The sequence below is a fragment of the Oryx dammah genome, unplaced genomic scaffold (assembly GCF_014754425.2).
Source record: "Oryx dammah isolate SB20612 unplaced genomic scaffold, SCBI_Odam_1.1 HiC_scaffold_2, whole genome shotgun sequence".
In the NCBI taxonomy this organism is placed as follows: domain Eukaryota; kingdom Metazoa; phylum Chordata; class Mammalia; order Artiodactyla; family Bovidae; genus Oryx; species Oryx dammah.
This window is the reverse complement of record NW_024070186.1, coordinates 156998608-157022807: the sequence shown is the minus strand read 5'-3', so window position 1 is coordinate 157022807 and position 24200 is coordinate 156998608. Positions and strand designations below refer to the sequence as shown.

Sequence of the window (24200 nt, the reverse complement as noted above, 5' to 3'; positions counted from 1 at the left end):
TGAAGGATAGATACAACTAAATCCCAACTGATGCTGAAACTGATAATTGATAATTAAAAAAGATAATACTTTACCCATAGAAAAATACCAAATAATCTGGTAGAGCATCAGTCTGTATAACCAAGATAAAAGAAGACAGAAAATAAAATATTTAAGTCCTGAAAGCAAGTAACTGTCTTTCTACATTCATATCCAAATGAATTCTTCTTTGAGAATGGACAAGTGATATTCTCAGATAAGTGGAAAGAGAGACACTCTACTGAAAGACGTGATTAAGGTTTACCTCACACAAAAGAAAACTAAACCATAAACGAAGAGTGAGAGCAAGAAAACTGTGAGAGAAACATTGATAAATGTCACTACAGTTAAAAGAACATGGTTATCATTACCATCTTTCTAAATTGTTATGGGGAGGGAGGTGGGAGAGGGGTTCAGTATTGGGAACTCATGTACACCCGTGGCAGATTCATGTCAATGTATGGCAAAACCAATACAGTATTGTAAAGTAAAATAAAAAATAAATAAATTAAAAAAATAAAGTTAAATTAAAAATAAAAATAAAAATAAATTTTTTTAAAAGAACATTGACATGGAGTCAAAACTTGATATAATTTTAGTCATAAAATATAGATAATATTTAAACTTCATTATTGAAAATTTGTTATTAAAGATATATTCTCAACCTTCAAATGATAGTTTATAAGTAAGAAGCATTATGTATTCATAATTAAAATATTCTAAGTTCTTTTTATTATTTAAAATCAAAGTAGATGCATTGAATAGTGAAGACTAAGTTAAGACAAGTATGCATATACAATTTAAGGGAATTTATTAAAAGTGGTAATAGAACGTGTCATATTCAAACATGGAGTAAAAAGAAAACAAACTTAAAATATAATTTAATTCACAGTAAGTAAAGGGAAAAACACATAAAGAAGTTTGTGAACAGCATAAGCTAATTATTAGAAAATATTCAAAAGTGCCAATATTCACAATAAAATAGAGCACACAGTGATTAAAAGGACTCAGGACTTGAAAATAAAAGAGTCAAAATATACATAATAGCCATAACCCCCCCCCCAAAAATCTGCCTAATATATGTGAATATCAGACAAATTTGACTTTTAGACTTTATACATCACAGAAGGGATAGAAACTATACATGTTAAAAGGAATTATACTAGCTCAATACTTGACATGTCATAATAATATAGCCTAAATATATTTTTTTAAATACCAAAAAAAAAAAAAAGCAAATCCACATCATGTTTCTCCATTTTTATATGTGAAAATTCAAACATCTGTAAGGACACTGAAGATCTGGGGAAAAAAAAAAAAGTTCACTAGATGGCCTTAATAGGACCCTACTCTGCTCAGTTCCCATCTCTTCTAAGCACTTTTCAACATCATAGTCTTTCCCCAGATATGCCTCAGGAAGAGATGCCAAAGATGAGCAGTAGTGTCCATGACATGGAGAGGCGTGATCTGAGTTTCTAAAATATATGAAACAAAAGGACCTGCTGTTATAGCACAGGGAACACTGTTCAATACTCTGTAGTAACAGAAATGGGAAAACAATAAAAAAATAGATATATGTATATTTATAACTGAGTCACTTTGCTGTATATCTGAAACTAACACAATATTGTTAATCAACTCTGCTCCAAAAGAAACTAAAAATTTTAAAAATAAAAATTGTGGCTTGAAAATATTAATTTGTAGTTATACTGACCCTGGTGTTCATTATATTAGTTTATAATTTGGCTGTGTATTGGAAATCATTCATAACAACAAAAAGTGAAACTCCAAAACTAGTTTTATGATAAGGATGTAAATTAGTTTAAAACAGGTAAAATGAATAATAAAAAATATTCAAATAAATATTTGGCATTTACATCAAAAATCTTATGAATGAGAATTTTATTTGACCAGTATTATCATCTAAAATATGTCCTGGAATAATAACCTGAGATTCCCAAAAATCTTCATTCCTATATAATTTGAATAATAGAAAACAAAAGAGACAAACCAAAAGACAAATACACATACAAGGTTGACAAGTTCCTAGAAAATAAATTGAAAACCCATTAAGCCCTGGAAATCTAAAACATTGTCATTCCCTTAGCATCAGTTTTTAATTCTATCTGTTAAAAGTCTGTACCTTTTTGAGTAACATGGATAGAATAATCTCTCCTTTATTAATTTTATACAGTAATAACAATGTTATTTGATCTTGTGTTTCAATTTATATGTGGTATTATTTTAATACACTGAGTCACAGCTAACAGTTTAAAAACATTCTTGCAAGTCTTATTGCTGAATTACACAAGAGAAGAATGATCAATAGACAAAATGATTTGTTAAAGTGCTCACTAATTGATCAGAGACTATTATATGTTACATACCTGTGACCAAAACGTCTACTCTATTTGACAAAATTTTTCTCTTGAATCACTCTCCTTATTGCTTTTTTAACATCTTTGTTCCGAAGGCTGTAGATCAAAGGGTTTATCATAGGACTCATGAAAATGTAAAAAACAGCTACAATTTTGCCCTGTTCTACAGAAGTCTTGGAAGGGGGCCTCAGATACATGCAGAGAAGTGTCCCATAAAAGACAGTGACAGCTGTCAGGTGGGACCCACAGGTGGAGAAGGCCTTGTGTCTCCCTTCTGCAGAGTGGATATGCAGAATGGCTCTAAAGATGAAAATGTAGGAGATGAAGATGATGGTGAGAGAACACATGAGGTTGAAACCAGCAACTACAAACATGGCAGTCTCTTTGACATAAGTATCTGAGCAGGCCAGGACTAGGAGAGGTGGGTCCGCACAGTAAAAGTGGTTGATTTCATTGGGTCCACAGAAAGAGAGACGGAGCATCAGGATGGTCTGGGCAAGACCATTTACAAAGCCGTAAGAATAAGGAGCAGCAACAAGAGAAAGGCAGACACCTCGGGACATCTTGCTGCCATATAACAATGGTTTGCAGATGGCCACATAGCGATCATAAGCCATCACTGTGAGCATATAATAATCTGCAATCACCAAGGCAATGAAAAAGTGAAACTGTATAAAGCAGCCAAGGAAGGAAATGGCTTTCTTCTTGCATAAGAAATGAACCAGCATCTGAGGAGTGACAGTGGTGGCATAACAGAGATCTACAAAGGAGAGGTGGCTGAGGAAGAAGTACATTGGAGTCTGAAGCTTTGAGTCAGTTCTGATTAACAAAATCATGCTTACATTGCCAATGACTGTGATCAGGTAGATGACTAGGAAGACCACAAAAAGGACAGGCTGCAAGTCAGCTCGATCTGTCAGTCCAAGGAGGATAAACTCAGTCACCTCTGTATAGTTTTCCTTTAACATTGTGTTTGCTCAGCTTCATCATGTTCTAAAGTAAATGAAATAAAACTCATTTGTCATTTTCCCATTACTCACATCATATCTGATGCCCACTCCTCTCATAATGTAAACACAGGTGAAATAAATAGCCTAGTAAGCAGGAAATTTATACTTTGAATATCTAAATTAATACAGAGCTCCTTTACATAAAGACAATCATACATTCAAATGCTTTTCTCTATGTCTTTTCATAGTTGAAAAAATCTTTTTTTTTCTGAAAATTGTTTTCATGAATTACTTACAATTCTTTAAACATTGCTTTTCATTGAAATTATGACACTTTGTTTTTCAATATAACATATGATGTGGTATCTAAAGCATCAGTCATCAAAACTCATGTGTTTCATAACTTAGTGGACTTAAGTTCATGGAATTTGTAGGTCTTTATAGAACCAAATTCTGTCTACCTGCCCCTTCAAACTCAAGATCTCTTTCATACTGGTCCCTGACTCTGCAATGCATATCCTCTTTCCCTACTCTTGTCAGTCTCAGGGGGTCCTAAAATAATCAAATATTACTCAACTTTTAAGACAGCTCAAAATATCTTTGCTTGTATTTTATAGCCTATTATTGGGGTCAAAATTGTTGCATGAGATACAAAATTAAATCCCTATTTTTGTATAATAACAGAGAAGCGTATAGTACATAAATGATGTGTATGTTTGTGTTGGTGGATGATATATATATCAGTGATATTAAATATTTGAGTATAGAGTCATTGGGATACAGAGATATTGTATTAAAATCTCCCTGGTGTGACATATGTGGAACTAGATAAGTGGTACTGACGAACTTATTTGCAGGGCAGGAATAGAAATGCAGACATAGAGAACTGGCTTCAGACACAGCAGAGGAAGGAGATGGTGGGATGAACTGAGAGAGCAGCATTGAAACATATACATAACCATATGTAAAGCAGAGAGCTAAGGGAAAGTTGCTGTACAACACAGGAAACTCAACCTGGTGCTCTGGGACAACTGAGAAGGGGGATGATGTGCAAGGTAGGAGAGGGGGTTCAAGAGGGAGGGTGCATATGTATATGTATGGCTGATTCACATTGTCCTATGGCAAAAGCCAACACAATTCTGTAAAACATTTATCCTCCTATTAAATATAAATTTAAAAAGCAATCAAAAAAGATTGTCAACAATATGCTTGGATCATAGTGACTTTGTCATAAGTTTGCCACATTTTAATTCTTGCAAAGAGTAAGTATAAATTCTAAAACTGGAATTTTCAATATAAAGTTCATTAAAGCATGCAAAAAATCATACTGAAAATAATCATATGATCCATATAACTGAGACAATATGTAAGAAATCATAAAGTGCATCTCCCAACTTTTGTGCATGATAAAGGTGACCATGAAGATTATGATGAAAAAATCTACACTTTACTTTCATAGCACATAAAGGCATGTCATTGTTATAACGACTCATTAATAGCTACCATTTCAGTGATGGACAGAGGTCACCTTGTAATGTACTTTGTAAATGAAACACTCATGCTATCTTGCCCATGTGTATTATTTCATTATGCACCTGAGAGATTTAGAATTTTGACCAGCATAATAAAATACAAGTCGCCTACATCAATGAAATCATAATCATTCTGTGTTTGTCATAATAAAACATTTTTGGTTCTGGGATTGTATTTTAGTGTCTCTATTTATTAAATTATTTATCAAAAGCCAAAATAACTAATACAGTAAACCCCCTACATACAGACGTTCAAGTTGCAAACTTTCAAAGATGTGAACATAGGAGTCAGCTCCTATTTGCCAGCCATTACACAGTAGTAGCGAACTTTTAAAGGTACTGTACTGTAAGACTAGAAAGTGTTGTCTTTATTTTTGTGTTTGTTCTTTATGTATTATGTGTTTGTGCTATAAACATATTATTGTACTTCTTATGAACATGTATTGCTGATTGTGTTAATTGGGTATTTAGGCTAACATAGTTGGACTTACAAATTGTAGTTAAAAATGCAATCTCAGAATTGAGCTCATTCATATGTAGAGGACTTTTTGTCTTTCTATTTATTTTTACTATGGGGTAATGATAGATAGAGTGCTTGATGAACCATGGACGGAGGTTTGTGACATTGTACAGGAGACAGGGATCAAGACCATCCCCATGGAAAAGAAATGCAAAAAAGCAAAATGAATGTCTCAGGAGGCCTTACAAATAGTGGGAAAAGAAGAGAAGCAAAAAGCAAAGGAGAAAAGGAAAGATATAAGCATCTGAATGCTTATATCAAAGAGTTCCAAAGAATAGCAAGAAGAGATAAGAAAGCCTTCTTCAGCCATCAGTGCAAAGAAATAGAGGAAAACAACAGAATGGGAAAGACTAGAGATCTCTTCAAGAAAATTAGAGATACCAAGGGAAATTTTCATGCAAAGATGGGCTCGATAAAGGACAGAAATGGTATGGACCTAACAGAAGCAGAAGATACTAAGAAGAGGTGGCAAGAATACACAGAAGAACTGTACAAAAAAGATCTTCATGACCCAGATAATCACGATGGTGTGATCACTCACCTAGAGCCAGACATCCTGGAATGTGAAGTCAAGTGGGCTTTAGGAAGCATCACTATGAACAAAGCTAGTGGAGGTGATGGAATTCCAGTTGAGCTATTTCAAGTCCTGAAAGCTGATGCTGTGACAGTGCTGCACTCAATATGCCAGCCAATTTGGAAAATTCAGCAGTGGCCACAGGACTGGAAAAGGTGTTTTCATTCAAATTCCAAAGAAAGGCAATGCCAAAGAATGCTCCAACTACCACACAATTGCTCTCATGTCACATGCTAGTAAAGTAATGCTCAAAATTCTCCAAGCCAGGCTTCAGCAATATATGAGCCGTGAACTTCCAGATGTTCAAGCTGGTTTTAGAAAAGGCAGAGGAACCAGAGATCAAATTGCCAACATCTGCTGGATCATGGAAAAAGCAAGAGAGTTCCAGAAAAAACATCTATTTCTGCTTTATTGACTATGCCAAAGCCTTTGACTGTGTGGATCACAATAAACTGTGGAAAATTCTGAAAGAGATGGGAATCCCAGACCACCTGACCTGCCTCTTGAGAAACCCATATGCAGGTCAGGAAGCAACAGTTAGAACTGGACATGGAACAACAGACTGGTTCCAAATAGGAAAAGGAGTATGTCAAGCCTGTATATTGTCACCCTGCTTATTTAACTTCTATGCAGAGTACATCATGAGAAACGCTGGGCTGGAAGAAGCACAAGCTAGAATCAAGATTGCTGGGAGAAATATCAATAACCTCAGATATGCAGATGACACCACTCTTATGGCAGAAAGTAAAGAGGAAATGAAAAGCCTCTTGATGAAAGTGAAAGAGGAGAGTGAAAAAGTTGGCTTAAAGCTCAAAATTCAGAAAATGAAGATCATGGCATCTGGTCCAATCACTGCATGGGAAATAGATGGGGAAACAGTGGAAACAGTGTCAGACTTTATTTTTTGGATCTCCAAAATCACTGCAGATGGTGAGTGCAGCCATGAAATTAAAAGATACTTACTCCTTGGAAGAAAAGTTATGACCAACCTAGATAGCATATTGAAAAGCAGAGACATTACTTTGCCAACAAAGATCCATCTAGTCAAGGCTATGGTTTTTCCAGTGATCATGTATGGATGTGAGAGTTGGACTGTGAAGAAAGCTGAGTGCTGAAGAATTGATGCTTTTGAACTATGGTGTTGGAGAAGAGTGTTGAGAGTCCCTTGGACTGCAACCAGTACATCCTAAAGGAAATCAGTCCTGGGTATTCATTGGAAGGACTGATGTTGAAGCAGAAATGCCAATGCTTTGGCCACCTGATGAGAACTGCCTCATTTGAAAAGACCCTGATGCTAGGAAAGATTGAAGGAAGGAGGAGAAGGGGACGACAGAGGACGAGATGGCTGAATGGCATCACTGACTTGATGGACGTGAGTTTGAGTGAACTCTGGGAGTTGGTGCTGGACAGGGAGGCCTGGTATGCTACAATTCATGGGTCACAAAGAGTCGGACACAACTGAGTACCTGAACTGAACTGAACTGAATGAGGTATTTCAAGCAATTAGCATTCCAGATCATTTGAGTATTTGATGGTAATGACCTTCTTTTACAAAAATAGAACAAAACGTCTTGTGTGATATGGCAAAGAAAGCTCAGGAAGAAGTGTTTGCAAGTGGACAGAATTGTCTTTGGAGAAGAACAAATTTTTACTCTTTTAAAAATTTATTATTATTATTTACTTTACAATATTGTATTGGTTTTGCCACATTTCAACATGAATCTGCCCCGGCTGTACACCTGTTCCTAATCCCGAACCCCCCTCCCACCTCCCACCCTCAGACCATTCCTCTGGGTCATCCCAGTGCATCAACCCCAGGCATCCTGCACCCTGCATCGAACCTAGACTGGCGGTTTGTTTCTTATATGATATTATACATGTTTCAATGCCATTCTCCCAAATCATCCCACCCTCTTCCTCTCCCACAGAGTCCAAACGATTGTTCTATATATCTGTGTCTCTTTTGCTGTCTCACATACAGGGTTATCATTACCATCTTTCTAAATTCCATATATATGTGTTAGTATACTGTATTGGTGTTTTTCTTTCTGGCTTACTTCACTCTGTATAATCGGCTCCAGTTTCATCCACCTCATTAGAACTGATTCAAATATATTCTTTTTAATGGCTGAGTAATACTCCATTGTGTATATGTACCACAGCTTTCCTATCCATTCATCTGCTGATGGACATCTAGATTGCTTGGGAAAACTGGTTAATCACTTGTAAAAGAGTGAAACTAGATAAGTTTCTAACACCATACACAGAAATAAACTCAAAATGGATTAAAGGTCTACACATAAGACAAGAAACTATAAAACTCCTAGAGGAGAACATAGGCAAAACAGTCGCTGACATAAATCACAGCAGGATCCTCTATGACCCACCTCCCAGAATACTGGAAATAAAAGCAAAAATAAACAAATGGGACCTAATTAAAATTAAAAGCTTCGGCACAACAAAGGGAACTATAAGCAAGGTGAAAAGACAGTCTTCGGAATGGGAGAAAATAATAGCAAATGAAGCGACTGACAAACAACTAATCTCAAAAATATACAAGCAACTCCCTCAGCTCAATTCCAGAAAAATAAATGACCCAATCAAAATTTGTACTCTTGACACTCACTTGAGTTTCTGTCATTAGTCTAGTTCTTTTTCTACTATGATACCATTCCACTCTACAGTTGTAAATATTTGTACTCTAACAAAATAACAATTTAAATTAGGACATTTGCTAATTCATCAGAATATGTTTCAGGCCATCACTTTTTAAAAAAACTTTATTTTGCTATACCTTATCCTACCTGTGAAAGAAGACTGACTTCCCAGTGACAGTACAGATGTGAGAACCTGAGGAGTTTATATCAGAATTGTCACAGAGGGACCGACTCCCTAGGGTTCCATTATTTCTCACAGAAACTCATTCAGACTATTAATAACCACTAAGGTTTCTTTTATTTTTAAAATCTTATGTTCATGAGGACACGACAATTTGCCACTTCATAATATCACTAGGGAATCAAATCTTCTGAAATGATGAAGCGAAGAGATTCACTCTTCATTTCAGTATGTATGCCAGTTGGTCTACATAATTCGAGACTTGACTTGGGGAGTGGGGGAATATTAAGTTTCATTGTCTTCATCATGCAAGATAGAGTAGTGCCTGGTATATGGAGTTTTACAGTCTAGAAAACCATTGGAAGATCATTTAAATTTTGTTAAGTTTGAACTAGTTATTTCCTGATTCTGAGTCCTCCCATTAAAAAAAATACATATACAAATACAATAGCTAAGAGAATGTCACTGTTGTTCATCACTCAGTGGTGTCTGACTCTTTGTGACCCCATGGACTACAGCATGCCAGGCTTCCCTGTCCATCTCCTTCCATGTCACCATCTCCTGGAGTTTGACCAAACTCATGTCCACTGAGCTGGTGATGTCATCCAACCATCTCATCCTCTGTGTCCCCTTCTTCTCCTGTTTTCTATCTTTTACAGCATCAGGATCTTTTCCAAACAGTGGGCTCTTCTCATCAGGTGGCCAAGGTATTGGAACTTCAGCTTCAGCATCAGTCCTTCCAATGAATATTCAGGACTGATTTTCCTTAGGATTGACTTGTTTGATCTCACTGTAGTCCAAGGGACTCTCAAGAGTCTTCTCCAATACCACAGTTTGAAAGCATCAATTTTTTGGCCTTCAGCTTTCTTTATGGTCCAATAGTTACACACATACATTTGCTACTGGAAAAACCATAGCTTTGACTATACGGACCTTTATTGACAAAGTAATGTCTCTGCTCTTTAATATGCTGTTCTAGGTTTGTCATAGCTTTCATTCCAAGGAGCAAATATCTTTTAATTTCATGGCTGCAGTTGCCCTCCACAGTGATTTTAGAGCCCAAGAAAATAAGTCTGTCACTGTTTCCATTTTTTCCCCATCTATTTGCCATGAAATGATGGAACAAGAGTATATTGTAAATATCCAGATAATGTAAATTGCTGGCAATTCTTCCTTTGTCAGCCTGTCCCACCCGGATTTATTGTCTTTTTCCATCTGGGGTTGAATTCTTAGATTCCATCAATAGAACTACTTTAGTGTCTGGTTTACATCTGAGGTTTTCCAATGGGAGAAACCAGGAACACGACAGAGGTGGCAGGAAGAGAGAGGTACCCCAATTTCATTTTCATATTCTCTGTTTCATAATGAAGTGGTAGGGTGGCTACAGTCCTTCCAAGGAAAATTCTTCCTGAGGAGTGTGTTGAGTATGTGGCCTAGGACACTCTTCTTAGTTCTAGTTTCACTGGATTCCTGACACTAGTCCTTGTGTTGGCCACTCAAGTACTGGAATGGAAATTGCCTTTTGCAATTAGCCTCCAGGAACTTCATATTCTTTGTTGTCTTTAACATTTCCTGTGTTGTCTTTATTAAATTAAATTAATTTTATTAAATTCTCTTCAGTTAAACCATCTGAGTAGACTTTTTTTTTTTGTCTCAGCTCTCCGACTCAGACCAGAAAGTTGCACAATAGTTACTTAAATGTTGCAGTGGAAGAGAGATTTCTGTCTTCACCATTGAAGCCTCGCTTGCAGAAAGCTGAGTATTACTTTGCTAGTGTGTGACATGAGTCCAATTGTGTGATAGTTTGAACATTCTTTGGAATTGCCTTTCTTTGAGATTGGAATGAAAACTGACCTTTCCAGTCCTGTGGCCACTGCTGCATTTTCCAAATTTGCTGGCATATTGAGTGTAGCACTTTAGCAACATCATGTTTTAGAATTTGAAATACCTCAACTGGAATTACATCACCATCACTAGCTTTGTTCATAGTGATGCTTCCTAAGGCCCACTTGACTTCACACTTCAGGATGTCTGGCTCTAGGTGAGTGATCACACCATCATGGTTATCTGGGTCATTAAGATCTTGTATAGTTCTGTGTATTATTCTCACCTCCTCTTAATATCTTCTGCTTCTGTTAGGTTCATACCATTTCTGTCCTTTAATGTGCCCCTTTGCATGAAATGTTCTTTTGTTATCTCTAATTTTCTTGAAGAGATCTCAAACTTATTCTTATTCAATTTATTTCCCATTCTATTGTTTTCTTCTATTTCTTTTCTTTTTTTAATTTTTTTAATTAATTAATTAATTTATTTTTAATTTTTACTTTACAATTCTGTATTGGTTTTGGCATAGACTGATCACGTAGAAAGGCTCTCTTATCTATCCTTGGAGAAGATTCCTGAGAGTCCCTTGGAATGCAAGTTCAAACCAGTCAGTCCTAAAGGAATTCAGTCCTGAATATTCATTGGAAGGGCTGATGCTGAATCTGAATCTCCAATATTTTGACCAACAGATGTGAAGAACTGACTCATTGGAAAAGACCCTAATGTTGGGAAAGATTGAAGGAAGTTGGAGAAGGGGATGACAGAGAATGAGATAATTGGATGGTATCACTGAGTCAATGGGCATGAGTTTGAGCAAGCTCTGGGAGTTGGTGATGGACAGGGAAGCCTGGCGTGCTACAGTCCATGGAGTCACAAAGAGTTGGACACGACTGAAATGAACTAAACTGATATATATATATATATATATATACACACACACACACACATATATGTATATGTATGTATGTATATATATATATGTATGTATACATTTCTCCAATATTCAGATTTCTCCAATATTCAGGATCTTCATCTGTTAGAAAGAAATCATAATTTTCTATCACAGGGATATTATAAGTGTTAAAGAAACTGTTGCTCCTTACTAAAGGACATGTGTATTCATTCTGAAATACTTAGCACACAAATGTCTGATATCTAATAAATACTCAGCAGATGATACTAGCTATCTTACTAAAAAAGTTGTAGATATATGAGCTCTACAACCTGGTAATGTAAATAAATACTGAAAATACAGCTTTTTAAAGTATCCATAACTGCTTCAATCTACCATATATGTCCCAATCAACTGAACAGGAATATAGCAAAGATAAGATTTTGAAATATATTTTATACTGAATTTAATATAAAGCCAATGATTCTATTTGTTCAACCTGAAGTTAGGAAAATCTCAAAATATTTGCAATTATTAAAAGGATGTATTCACAGCTTGTAAGGTTGAAGTCGATTGGAAAAACATTTGCAAGCTCTTGCAACTTATCAAGCATCATAGGATTAGTCAGCAAATTCAAATTTCTACAATGAAGCCTATGGATCACCTTAATGAAGAAACAACTTTTAAAGTCCACATTAAAATATAATGTCTCCTAACTAAAATATTTAATATAATAATTGTATATAAGCTAAGTGATATAAAATATGAGGTAATTATCAATATAATTTTATAGGTGAGCTTTTACCCATATCCACAAACCAACTGGACTGAAGAGCATTTTCAGAATGACACAATAGTTTATATGGATTTTGTTTTTCTACAAAGCAGGGTCTTTGTCCACTTCACAAAGACAGTGCATTAATTATTCTTTGCATGTTTATGATAACTGATATATAAATATTTTGCATGTTTCTCTCTTATCTTTTGAGATAAGTATCTTAATGACCCAACATCTTTAATTATTATATTACCTGGGTTCTTACATAATTATATAAAAGGACTTATGAAGTGTTACCTGGGTTCTTACATAATTATATAAAAGGACTTATGAAGTATGCCTTTCTTTGAAAGAGTAGTTTTGGACTTAGAAGATTATATTGTTTAAATAAACTCTTTTGGTTGATCTTTCTCTTTAGGCAAATGCCTAGCCCTTCATATTTTAGTCCTTTTCCCCCTTATATGACTTATGAGAACTTCCAGCCCTGGAAAAGGAGTCTGTAATCTGCATCTGTTATCTTTGTGCTTCTTTCTGATCTTTCTTGGCCTCTAATCTGCAAGGTTAATGTTTGCTCTGGTATTGTCCACCAGGATGTGGGCATCTTGTGGGCATTACTCTCTCCTGATTAGACACAGCCTGCTAATCTTACCTGCTGACCTAGCTGCATCTTGACTCTTAGGGAAATTACAGATGTAAACCTCTTCTTTATATTTACTGGGACCTCTCCTGGAAAGTTTGCTGTGTAGGAATCAACTTTACTGGCTACATATCCCAGACTTCAAATGGTAGCTATCTTCATATTTCTCTGTTTGGAATATACTAGAAATTTGGAAATCTGGCTACTGTTCATGTCCAATAGAGACTGAAGTATTAAGGTGGGAGTATTAAGTCAAATCCAAGTGTAAACTGTCTAAGTAAGCTGTGCACAAACTTCAGTTTGCTTTGGCTGACAAACAAATTGACTCAGTACTGAAGCCTCTAGCAAGGAAATTGGGACAACCAGTCTCAGAGAGATCTGCTAAGGCCTTGAATCATCTTTTGCTTTTTCTATCAATTATTAGTATTTCTTTCCCCAAAGGTATGATTCAGGGGTCTTTATTTTTCTCTATCATAGTCCCTGCTCTTTAATGTGAAACATGAATGGAAGATAGAGATTGGAGAGGAAGATTGGCTTAGTCATATGCAAGATATAAAATTACTATATTATTTTTGTTTTTCATAAGAATATTATAAGGAAACTGGGTCAGAAATACTAGGAGTTGACTCTGCTTTCAAATATTAATGTAGATATGATCTTAAATGTTAAATATTATATGTTATCAGGAAGCATGAATTAAACACATCTGTGCTAAGTCTAATTTCATTTAAATTATCTCCAATTAGATCTGAATGTCTAAAAATAGATTCCTTGCAAATTGCACTTTAATCCATGAGATGAAATTATCTTTGATTACTAGTGAAAATGAGGTAAAGTACAGTTTACATGAAAAGCCAGTAATTCAAATCCTCTCTTTAGCTTCATTGTTCGGTTATTTATTCAATGTTAGTGTTAGCTGCTCAGTCATGTCTGACTCTTTGTGACTCCATGGGCTTAGCCCACCAGGTTTCTCTTTCCATGGAATTCTCCAAGCAAAAATGCTGGAGTGGGTTGCTGTTCCCTTTTTCAGGGATCTTCCTGACCCAGGGATAAAAACCAGGTCTTCTGTATTGTTGGCAGATTCTTTACCATCTGAGCCACCAGGGAAGCCCATGGTGGCTTACAGGCTTACAAAAAAAAAAAAAGTATTTATTCAAACCTCTTTATTAAACATTAACTATGCACTCAAAATGTTTATAGACTGCTACAGATTGCTACTCAGGATATTAGGGTTTTCCAGGTGACTCAGTAGTAAAGAATCCTCCTGCCAATACAGGAGATAGAGACCTGGGTTTGATCCCTGGGTCAAGAAGATACACTGGAGAAGGAAATAGCAACCTACTCCAGTATTCTTGCAGGGAAATCCCATGGACAGAGGAGTCCATGGGACTGCAAAAGAATTGGACACAACTTAGTGAATAAACAACAAAGGGAGCTCAGGATATGGAATTGACGTTAATTTTGTCCTCAGACACTTGCTATCCTTAAAAGAAATAGAATAGTTATGAAAGAAAGCATGTACCACAGAGGAGACAGGGAAACAACAATGTGAATTCAGAAGAAGGAAACACTATTCTAGCTGAAGATAAACAGAGACCATTCACTATTAAAAAAAAAAAATCTACCTGAGAACTATTCCTAGTATCAAAATCAGTATTATGTGTTTTTGTACTTACTAAAAAACACTTTGTGCTTCTAATGATTAACCCATAAATAATGATCCTGTTAATTAAGAAGTGACTTTTGTTGACACCTCCAGAGGGAGCACTGATAATGTCCCTTAGGTGATTTTGTGATGAAATCTTCTGGCATGAATCTTCCAACGTTAGCCTTTCTTGTATAAATCCTCCTATTTGAGGGACCTTAACAGAGCTAAGAAATCACAGTCTCTTAGTAGGTAAGTCTGACAGTTCCGAAAATCAAGAACTCTTAAGAAATATTGTTTGATATTTCTTCTTTGGAGCATAAAATGGAGCTAATAGTGAGTGTTAAGTATTGCCACATAAAGCCCAGACAGTAGGCAGATTGACCCCAGTCTTTTGGATGGAGGCAGTAAGTGACTTGTGATGTATTGGGAGGTCAAGCAAGTCTTGCAACCATCCTTGACCTTAGTTATAGACCCATTTCAGAATCTATGTGATTTTGTAAATCCAATTTCTAAATCACGGATAGGATTTAGAGTAGGCTTACCTGTGGAGCTTTAGCAAATTCTAGGTATTCAAGAAGTTCATAGATCATAGTTCCCTTATAATTTTTTTTTTCCTCCAAGCTTAGAGCCTTAGGATTTAGCACAGGAAAATGTACTCCCAATTTATATGATAATTTTGTACTTATTTTAAAGGGATGAGTTTAAAGGAATTTGGGTACATGAGTGTAAGATTAAAGGTGAGATGGAAAAAAATGAACACATTTCCTTCTTCACCTGCAAGGTCTTGCATTAGGTTTTCTGCATTGAAATGTAGTAGCTTTGGTGTATCAGAACTACCAAAGCAGGTGTACATTGCTTTCCTCAAGAGGAATATGCTTTCCTCTGCTGTGCTTGTGTCCCTTTCCAACACTGCTATTGATTTTATTGAACTTCCAGCTGAATCATCCCATTTGGCCAACATTCTTAGAAAATATTATGCAGGATTTATGGTTTTTGGATTTCACCCCCCTGCATTGTATATAGACCTTTAATTCTTACCTACCCTAAGCATAAGTGTTTTTGCTTTCAGTAGTTGTACTCTTTGAACTGTAATGATGTTAAACATTTAACTGTTATCTTTTGGAAGAATACTCTTATTCTTCCCATTTTCTTACTCACCTTCCTCTTTGAATGAAGAAGATCTCAACAATTAACACAAGCAATCTGCACAGGCATTTTCACTACCCTGAACACTTTGTGCTAAGTCACTTCAGTCATGTCTGACTCTTTGTACTCCATGGACTGTAGCCTGTCAGGCTCCTCTGTCCACGGGATTCTCCAGGCAAGAATACTGGAGCGGGTTGTCATGCTCTCCTCCAGGGGATCTTCCAGACCTGGAGATCGAACACACAACTCTTATATCTCCTCCATGGCAAGTGGGTTCTTTACCACTCAGCCAATACTTTAGTGAGAATGGTAAAAATGAATCCTTCTCCTTCACTCCCTTACTTCTGCTAGTAACTTAGAAAATAACTATACTAACTCTACTTTTACAATGGGTGTTTCCCATGTGAATCCCAGAAATTAAGCCCTGAATTGCATGTAATGAATAATAGAACCGTGATCCTTAATAAGGTTTTCTCTTCTTTTTTATTTCTTGAGTGCAAGACAAAATTGTGGAGTCTCTCAGAAACATGTTTCTTTTTTAACAAGACTTGTGAAACCAACAGAATATTATACAGAAGTCAGAGTCTGGAATTTTGCCTTAATCAGAATAATAGAAAAAGAACTTTGTGTACTGCTGATGACAGCAAGTTCCATAATTAGGAGGAATTTGTGGCAATATCTCAAAAATCACTGAATGGGGAAAGTGTAAGTTTTCAGAGGGTAAATCTATGTGTTAAAAACTTACTTAATTCAAGCATATCATTTAAGTTGTCTCATGCAGCACTTCAGCCCTGGCCATGCATTAAAACCCTGTAGAAAGCTTGTTAAATATGCCAATGTGTGTACTGATCTCATTTGAGCTAAGGCTCAAGGATTAGCGGTTTTAGAAACTCCACATTTGATTCCAGTGTGAAGCCAGAGTTAATAACCCCTACTCTGAGTATTATATTTATTAAAACATGAATTTAATAAAGCAATAGAGTTAACTTTTAAGAAATGTGACCATTCTATGTCCTTCTGGACTTGTAAAGTTTACTGTAGAGATTAAAGATAACTCATTTTTTTCAATCAGCTTTTACTTTTACCTGTTTCCAAGGATTCAATGTACAAGTTTTAGCTATTAATTATTGATATTTAAAATACATACAACTATTACTAGATTGTGTTATTAAAATCACCTTTTATTTGTGCTCCCTCTAGAGAATTTTGTAGTAACTCAGTCTCCATTGGCAACACCAGGGAGGCAAGAAATATACATATCATGGAAAATCAGCTGATGTGATTGGCAAGATTACCCCATCAGTTCATCATTTCTACAACTAATGGTTACTGTTTTCTTGACCATGATTCAGGCATTCACCCAAATTTTGGGGATATAGCACAAATAAAGTTCCTCATGTGACTAGTATTCCAAGGGTGGAAGGGGTTATAAAAAATAATATTTGTGGAAGTGATAAATGATATAAGAAAAATAGATCATAATGCTTGATTAGAGAGCTATTTCGTTATTGAATAACTTAGACAAGAGGCCAAGACAAGCTTTCCAGAGGAGGTGTCATGAGAAGAGAGATCTAAATAAAGTGATGAAGTGAATAATTTAATGATCTGAGAGAAGAAGATTCTAGGTGGATAGAACAGTATGTACAAAGTACCTGAGGTAGTAAAATATTAGTCATGTTTAAGGCACAACAAGACAGTCAATGTGGTAGGAAAAAAGGGCTGAAGAGAAACTGATGGAAGAACTTGGAGAAATGTATGAGAAGACATCACACAACCCCTTGCAGACCCTGATAAGAAGTTAAATTTTAAGCCTAAGTGTGATGGAAAGTGTAGCACCATTTTACCAGGTCACCAACATAATGTAATTTGTGGTTATACAATATCAGTGGCAATCTTATATTCCTGGAAATGTTCCAGTGTCTTTTTTTTTTTTCTGAATGTTGAGCTTTTTTTCTTAAATTTTATTTTTACTTTATTTTACTTTACAATACTGTATTGGTTTTGCCATACATTGACATGAATCCGCCACGGGTGTATACGAGCTCCCAATCCTGAATCCCCCTCCCACATCCCACCCCATATCATCTCTCTGGATTATCCCCGTGCACCAGCCCCAAGCATCCTGTATCTTATATCGAACACAGACTGGCGCTTCATTTCTTACATGATAGTATACATGTTTCAATGCCATTTTCCCAAATCATCCCACCCTCTCCCTCTCCCTCACAGTCCAAAAGTCCGTTCTGTACATCTGTGTCTCTTTTGCTGTCTCACATACAGGGTCATCATTACCATCTTTCTAAATTCCATATATATGTGTTAGTATACTGTATTGGTGTTTTTCTTTCTGGCTTACTTCACTCTGTATAATCAGCTCCAGTTTCATCCATCTCATTAGAACTGATTCAAATGTATTCTTTTTAATGGCTGAGTGATACTCCATTATGTATATGTACCACAGCTTTCTTATCCATTCATCTGCTGATGGGCATCTAGGTTGTTTCCATGTCCTGGCTATTATAAACAGTGCTGCAATGAACATTGGGGTACATGTGTCTCTTTCAATTCTGGTTTCCTCAGTGTGTATGCCCAGCAGTGGGATTTCTGGGTCATAAGGCAGTTCTATTTACAATTTTTTAAGGAATCTCCTCACTGTTCTCCATAGTGGCTGTACTAGATTGCATTCCCACCAACAGTGTAAGAGGGTTCCCTTTTCTCCACACCCTCTCCAGCATTTCATTGTTTGTAGACTTTGGGATTGCAGCCATTCTGACTGGTGTGAAATGGTCCTCATTGTGGTCTTGATTTGCATTTCTCTGATAATGAGTGATGTTGAGCATCTTTTCATGTGTTTGTTAGCCACCCATATGTCTTCTTTGGAGAAATGCCTATTTAGTTCTCTGGCCCATTTTTTGATTGGGTCATTTATTTTTCTGGAATTGAGCTGCATAAGTTGCTTGTATATTTTTGAGATTAGTTGTTTGTCACTTGCTTCATTTACTATTGTTTTCTCCCATTCAGAAGGCTGTCTTTTCACCTTACTTATAGTTTCCTTTGTTGTGCAGAAGCTTTTAATTTTAATTAGATCCCATTTGTTTATTTTTGCTTTTATTTCCAGTATTCTGGGAGGTGGATCATAGAGGAGCCTGCTGTGATTTATGTCGGAGAGTGTTTTGCCTATGTTCTCCTCTAGGAGTTTTATAGTTTCTGGTCTTACATTTAGATCTTTAATCCATTTTGAGTTTATTTTTGTGTGTGGTGTTAGAAAGTGATCTAGTTTCATTCTTTTACAAGTGGTTGACCAGTTTTCCCAGCACCACTTGTTAAAGAGATTGTCTTTAATCCATTGTATATTCTTGCCTCCTTTGTCAAAGATAAGGTGTCCATAGGTGTGTGGATTTATCTCTGGGCTTTCTGTTTTGTTCCATTGATCTATATTTCTGTCTTTGTGCCAGGACCATACTGTCTTGATGACTGTGGCTTTGTAGTAGAGCCTGAAGTCAGGCAGGTTGATTCCTCCAGTTCCATTCTTCTTTCTTAAGATTGCTTTGGCTATTCAAGGTTTTTCTATTTCCATACAAATCTTGAAATTATTTGTTCTAGTTCTGTGAAAAATACCGCTGGTAGCTTGATAGGGATTGCATTGAATCTGTAGATTGCTTTGGGTCGTATCCTCACTTTCACTATATTGATTCTTCCAATCCATGAACATGGTATATTTCTCCATCCATTATTGTCCTTGATTTCTTTCATCAGTGTTTTATAGTTTTCGATATATAGGTCTTTAGTTTCTTTACATAGGTATGTTCCTAAGTATTTTATTCTTTTCATTGCAATGGTGAATGGAATTGTTTCCTTAATTTCTTTTTCTACTTTCACATTATTAGTGTATAGGAATGCAAGGGATTTCTGTGTGTTGATTTTATATCCTGCAACTTTACTATATTCATTGATTAGCTCTAGTAATTTTCTGGTGGAGTCTTTAGGTTTTCCTGTGTAGAGGATCATGTCATCTGCAAACAGTGAGAATTTTACTTCTTCTTTTCCAATTTGGATTCCTTTTATTTCTTTTTCTGCTCTGATTGCTGTGGCCAAAACTTCCAGAACTATGTTGAATAGTAGTGGTGAAAGTGGGCACCTTTGTCTTTTTCCTGACTTTAGGGGAAATGCTTTCAATTTTTCACCATTGAGGATAATGTTTGCTCTGGGTTTGTCATATATAGCTTTTATTATGTTGAGGTATGTTCCTTCTATTCCTGCTTTCTGGAGAGTTTTTATGATAAATGGGTGTTGAATTTTGTCAAAGGCCTTCTCTGCATCTATTGAGATAATCATTTGGCTTTTATTTTTCAATTTGTTAATGTGATGTATTACATTGATTGATTTGTGGATATTGAAGAATCCTTGCATCCCTGGGATAAAGCCCACTTGGTCATGGTGTATGATCTTTTTAATGTGTTGTTGGATTCTGATTGCTAGAATTTTGTTGATGATTTTTGCATCTATGTTCATCAGTGATATTGGCCTGTAGTTTTCATTTTTTTTGTGTGTGGTATCTTTGTCAGGTTTTGGTATTAGGGTGATGGTGGCCTCATAGAATGAGTTTGGAATTTACCTTCTTCTGCAATTTTCTGGAAGAGTTTCAGTAGGATAGGTGTTAGCTCTTCTCAAAATTTTTGGTAGAATTCAGCTGTGAAGCCGTCTGGACCTGGGCTTTTCTTTGCTGAAAGATTTCTGATTACAGTTTCAATTTCTGTGCTTGTGATGGGTCTCTTAAGATTTTCTATTTCTTCCTGGTTCAGTTTTGGAAAGTGTACTTTTCTAAGAATTTGTCCATTTCTTCCAAGTTGTCCATTTTATTGGCATATAATTGCTGATAGTAGTCTCTTATGATCCTTTGTATTTCTGTGTTGTCTGTTGTGATCTCTCCATTTTCATTTCTAATTTTGTTGATTTGATTTTTCTCCCTTTGTTTCTTGATGAGTCTGGCTAATGGTTTGTCAATTTTATTTATCCTTTCAAAGAACCAGCTTTTGGCTTTGTTGATTTTTGCTATGGTCTCTTTTGTTTCTTTTGCATTGATTTCTGCCCTAATTTTTAAGATTTCTTTCCTTCTACTAACTCTGGGTTTCTCCATTTCTTCCTTTTCTAGTTGCTTTAGGTGTAGAGTTAGGTTATTTATTTGACTTTTTTCTTGTTTCTTGAGGTATGCCTGTATTGCTATGATCTTTCCTCTTAGCACTGCTTTTATAGTGTCCCACAGGTTTTGGGTTGTTGTGTTTTCATTTTCATTCGTTTCTATGCATATTTTGATATCTTTTTTGATTTCTTCTGTGATTTGTTGGTTATTCAGAAGCGTATTGTTTAGCCTCCATATGTTGGAATTTTTAATAGTTTTTCTCCTGTAATTGAGATCTAATCTTAATGCATTATGGTCAGATAAGATGCTTGGAATGATTTCGATTTTTTTGAATTTATTAAGGTCAAATTTATGGCCCAGGATGTGATCTATGCTGGAAAAGGTTCCGTGAGCACTTGAGAAAAAGGTGGAATTCATTGTTTTGGGGTGAAATGTCCTATAGATATCAATTAGGTCTAACTGGCCTATTGTGTCACTTAAAGTTTGCGTTTCTTTCTTAATTTTCTGTTTAGTTGATCTGTCCATAGGTGTGAGTGGGGTATTAAAGTCTCCCACTATTATTGTGTTATTGTTAATTTCCCCTTTCATACTTGTTAGCATTTGTCTTACATATTGCAGTGCTCCTATGTTTGGTGCATATATATTTATAATTGTTATAGCTTCTTCTTGGATTGATCCTTTGATCAATATGTAGTGGCCTTCTTTGTCTCTTTTCACAGCCTTTGTTTCAAAGTCTATTTTATCTGATATGAGTATTGCTATCCTGCTTTCTTTTGTTCTCTATTTGCATGAAATATCTTTTTCCAGCCCTTCACTTTCAGTCTGTATGTGTCTGTTGTTTTGAGGTGGGTCTCTTTTAGGCAGCATATATAGGGATCTTGTTTTTGTATCCATTCAGCCAGTCTTTGCCTTTTGGTTGGGGCATTCAAGCCATTTACATTTAAGGTAATTATTGATAAGTATGATCCCGTTGCCATTTACTTTATTGTTTTGGGTTCGGGTTTATATGCCCTTTTTGTGTTTCCTGTCTAGAGAATATCCTTTAGCATTTGTTGGAGAGCTGGTTTGGTGGTGCTGAATTCTCTCAGCTCTTGCTTGTCTGTAAACCTTTTTATTTCTCCTTCATATTTGAATTAGATCCTTGCTGGGTACAGTAATCTGGGCTGTAGGTTATTTTCTTTCATTACTTTAAGTATGACTTGCCATTCTCTCCTGGCCTGAAGAGTTTCTATTGAAAGATCTGCAGTTATCCTTATGGGAATCCCCTTGTGTGTTATTTGTTGTTTTTCCCTTGCTGCTTTTAATAGTTGTTCTTTGTGTTTGATCTTTGTTAATTTGATTAATATGTGTCTTGGGGTGTTTCGCCTTGGGTTTATCCTATGTGGAACTCTCTGGGTTTCTTGGACTTGGGTGATTATTTCCTTCCCCATTTTAGGGAAGTTTTCAACTATTATCTCCTCAAGGATTTTCTCATGGTCTTTCTTTTTGTCTTTTTCTTCTGGGACTCCTATAATTCGAATGTTGGAGCATTTTATATTGTCCTGGAGGTCTCTGAGATTCTCCTCATTTCTTTTAATTCGTTTTTCTTTTTTTCTCTCTGATTCATTTATTTCTACTATTCTATCTTCTTTTTCACTAATCCTATCTTCTGCCTCCGTTATTCTATTATTTGTTGCCTCCAGAGTATTTCTGATCTCATTTATTGCATTATTCATTATATATTGACTCTTTTTTATTTCTTCTAGGTCCTTGTTAAACCTTTCTTGCATCTTCTCAATCCTTGTTTCCAGGCTATTTATCTGTGATTCCATTTTGATTTCAAGATTTTGGATCATTTTCACTATCAATATTCGGAATTCTTTCTCAGGTAGATTCCCTATCTCTTCCTCTTTTGTTTGGTTTGGTGGGCATTTCTCCTGTTCCTTTACCTGCTGAGTATTCCTCTGTCTCTTCATCTTGGTTATATTGCTGCATTTGGGGTGGCCTTTCTATATTATGGGAATTTGTGGAATTCTCTTTATTATGGAGTTTCCTCACTGTGGGTGGGGTTGTATCAGTGGCTTGTCAAGGTTTCTTGGTTAGGGAGGCTTGTGTTGGAGTTCTGTGGGTGGAGCTGGATTTCTTCTCTCTGGAGTGGGATGAAGTGTCCAGTAATGAGTTATGAGACGTCTATGGTTTTTGAGTAATTTTGAGCTGCCTGTATATTGAAGCTCAGGAGTGTGTTCCTGTGTTGCTGGAGAATTTGTGTGGTATGTCTTGCTCTGGAACTTGTTGGCCCTTGGGTGGTGCTTGGCTTCATTGTATGTATGGAGGCGTTTGATGAGCTCCTATTGATTAATGTTCCCTGGATTCAGGATTTCTCTGATGTTCTCAGGATTTGGACTTAAGCCTCCTGTTTCTGGTTTTCAGTTTTATTTTTACAATAGCCTCAAGACTTCTCCATCTATACAGCATTGATGATAAAATATCTAGGTTAAAGATGAAAGGTTTCTCCACATTGAGGGTAATCCAGAGAGGTTCACTGAGTTACATGGAGAAGAGAAGAGGGAGGGGATAGTTAGAGGTGACTGGAATGAGATGAGGTGGTATCAAAAGAGGAGAGAGCAAGCTAGCCAGTAATCACTTCCTTATGTGTGCTCCACAGTCTGGACTGCTCAGAGGTGTTCACGGAGTTATACAGGGAAGAGGAGAGGGAGGAAGTAGACAGAGGTGGCCAGGAGGATAAAAGAGGGAAATGAAAAGGAGAGAGAGAGAGATCCGGCCAGTAACCAGTTCCCTGAGTGTTCTCCACCGTCTGGAACACACAGAGATTCACAGAGTTGGGTAGAGAAGAGAAGGGGGAGGGTGGAGACAGAGGCCACCTGGTGGAGAAAAAGGAGAGTCCAAAGGAGGAGACAGTGGTCAAGCCAGTAATCTCACTCTCAGGTAAAATTGGGTACTGTAGATTGGGTTTTTAAATGTACAAAATTGACAACAAATACCAAAAAGCAAAGATTAAAAATCTATAGTAGATGTTGGGTTTTCAAAAATATAATATTAAAGAAAAGAAGAATAACAAAAAACAGACAAACAAAAACATAGCCACAAGAATTATTAAAAAACAACATCAACCACAAAAAGACTATATACAGCATTTGCTTTAAAAATAGGGTCCTTTTTTTTTGAAAAGTAATAATAGGTTATAAAACTAATTAGAGAAATAGAAGACTTAAAAACTTAAGAAAGTTAAAAAAAAGAAAAAGAAAAGAAGAAAAAACAACCACGCAGCCACATCAACTAGAAAGAAAGAAAGAAAGAAAGAAAGAAAGAAAGAAAGAAAGAAAGA

At 36.1% G+C, this 24200-nt stretch overlaps 1 protein-coding gene and 1 pseudogene across 1 annotated transcript; both read right to left on the bottom strand.

The window, feature by feature from the left end:
• Positions 1-24200, bottom strand: part of LOC120882208 — a 933819-nt pseudogene that overhangs the window by 173591 nt on the left and 736028 nt on the right.
• On the bottom strand, positions 2426-3364 carry LOC120854609 (olfactory receptor 1030-like). Its single transcript, XM_040228790.1, has one exon. It carries the CDS (start codon positions 3362-3364, stop codon positions 2426-2428), a length of 939 nt encoding a protein of 312 aa, XP_040084724.1.

Coding starts and splice junctions, on each gene's coding strand:
- LOC120854609 (XM_040228790.1), bottom strand. CDS start 3,364: ATGTTAAAGGAAAACTATACAGAGGTGACTGAGTTTATCCTCCTTGGA.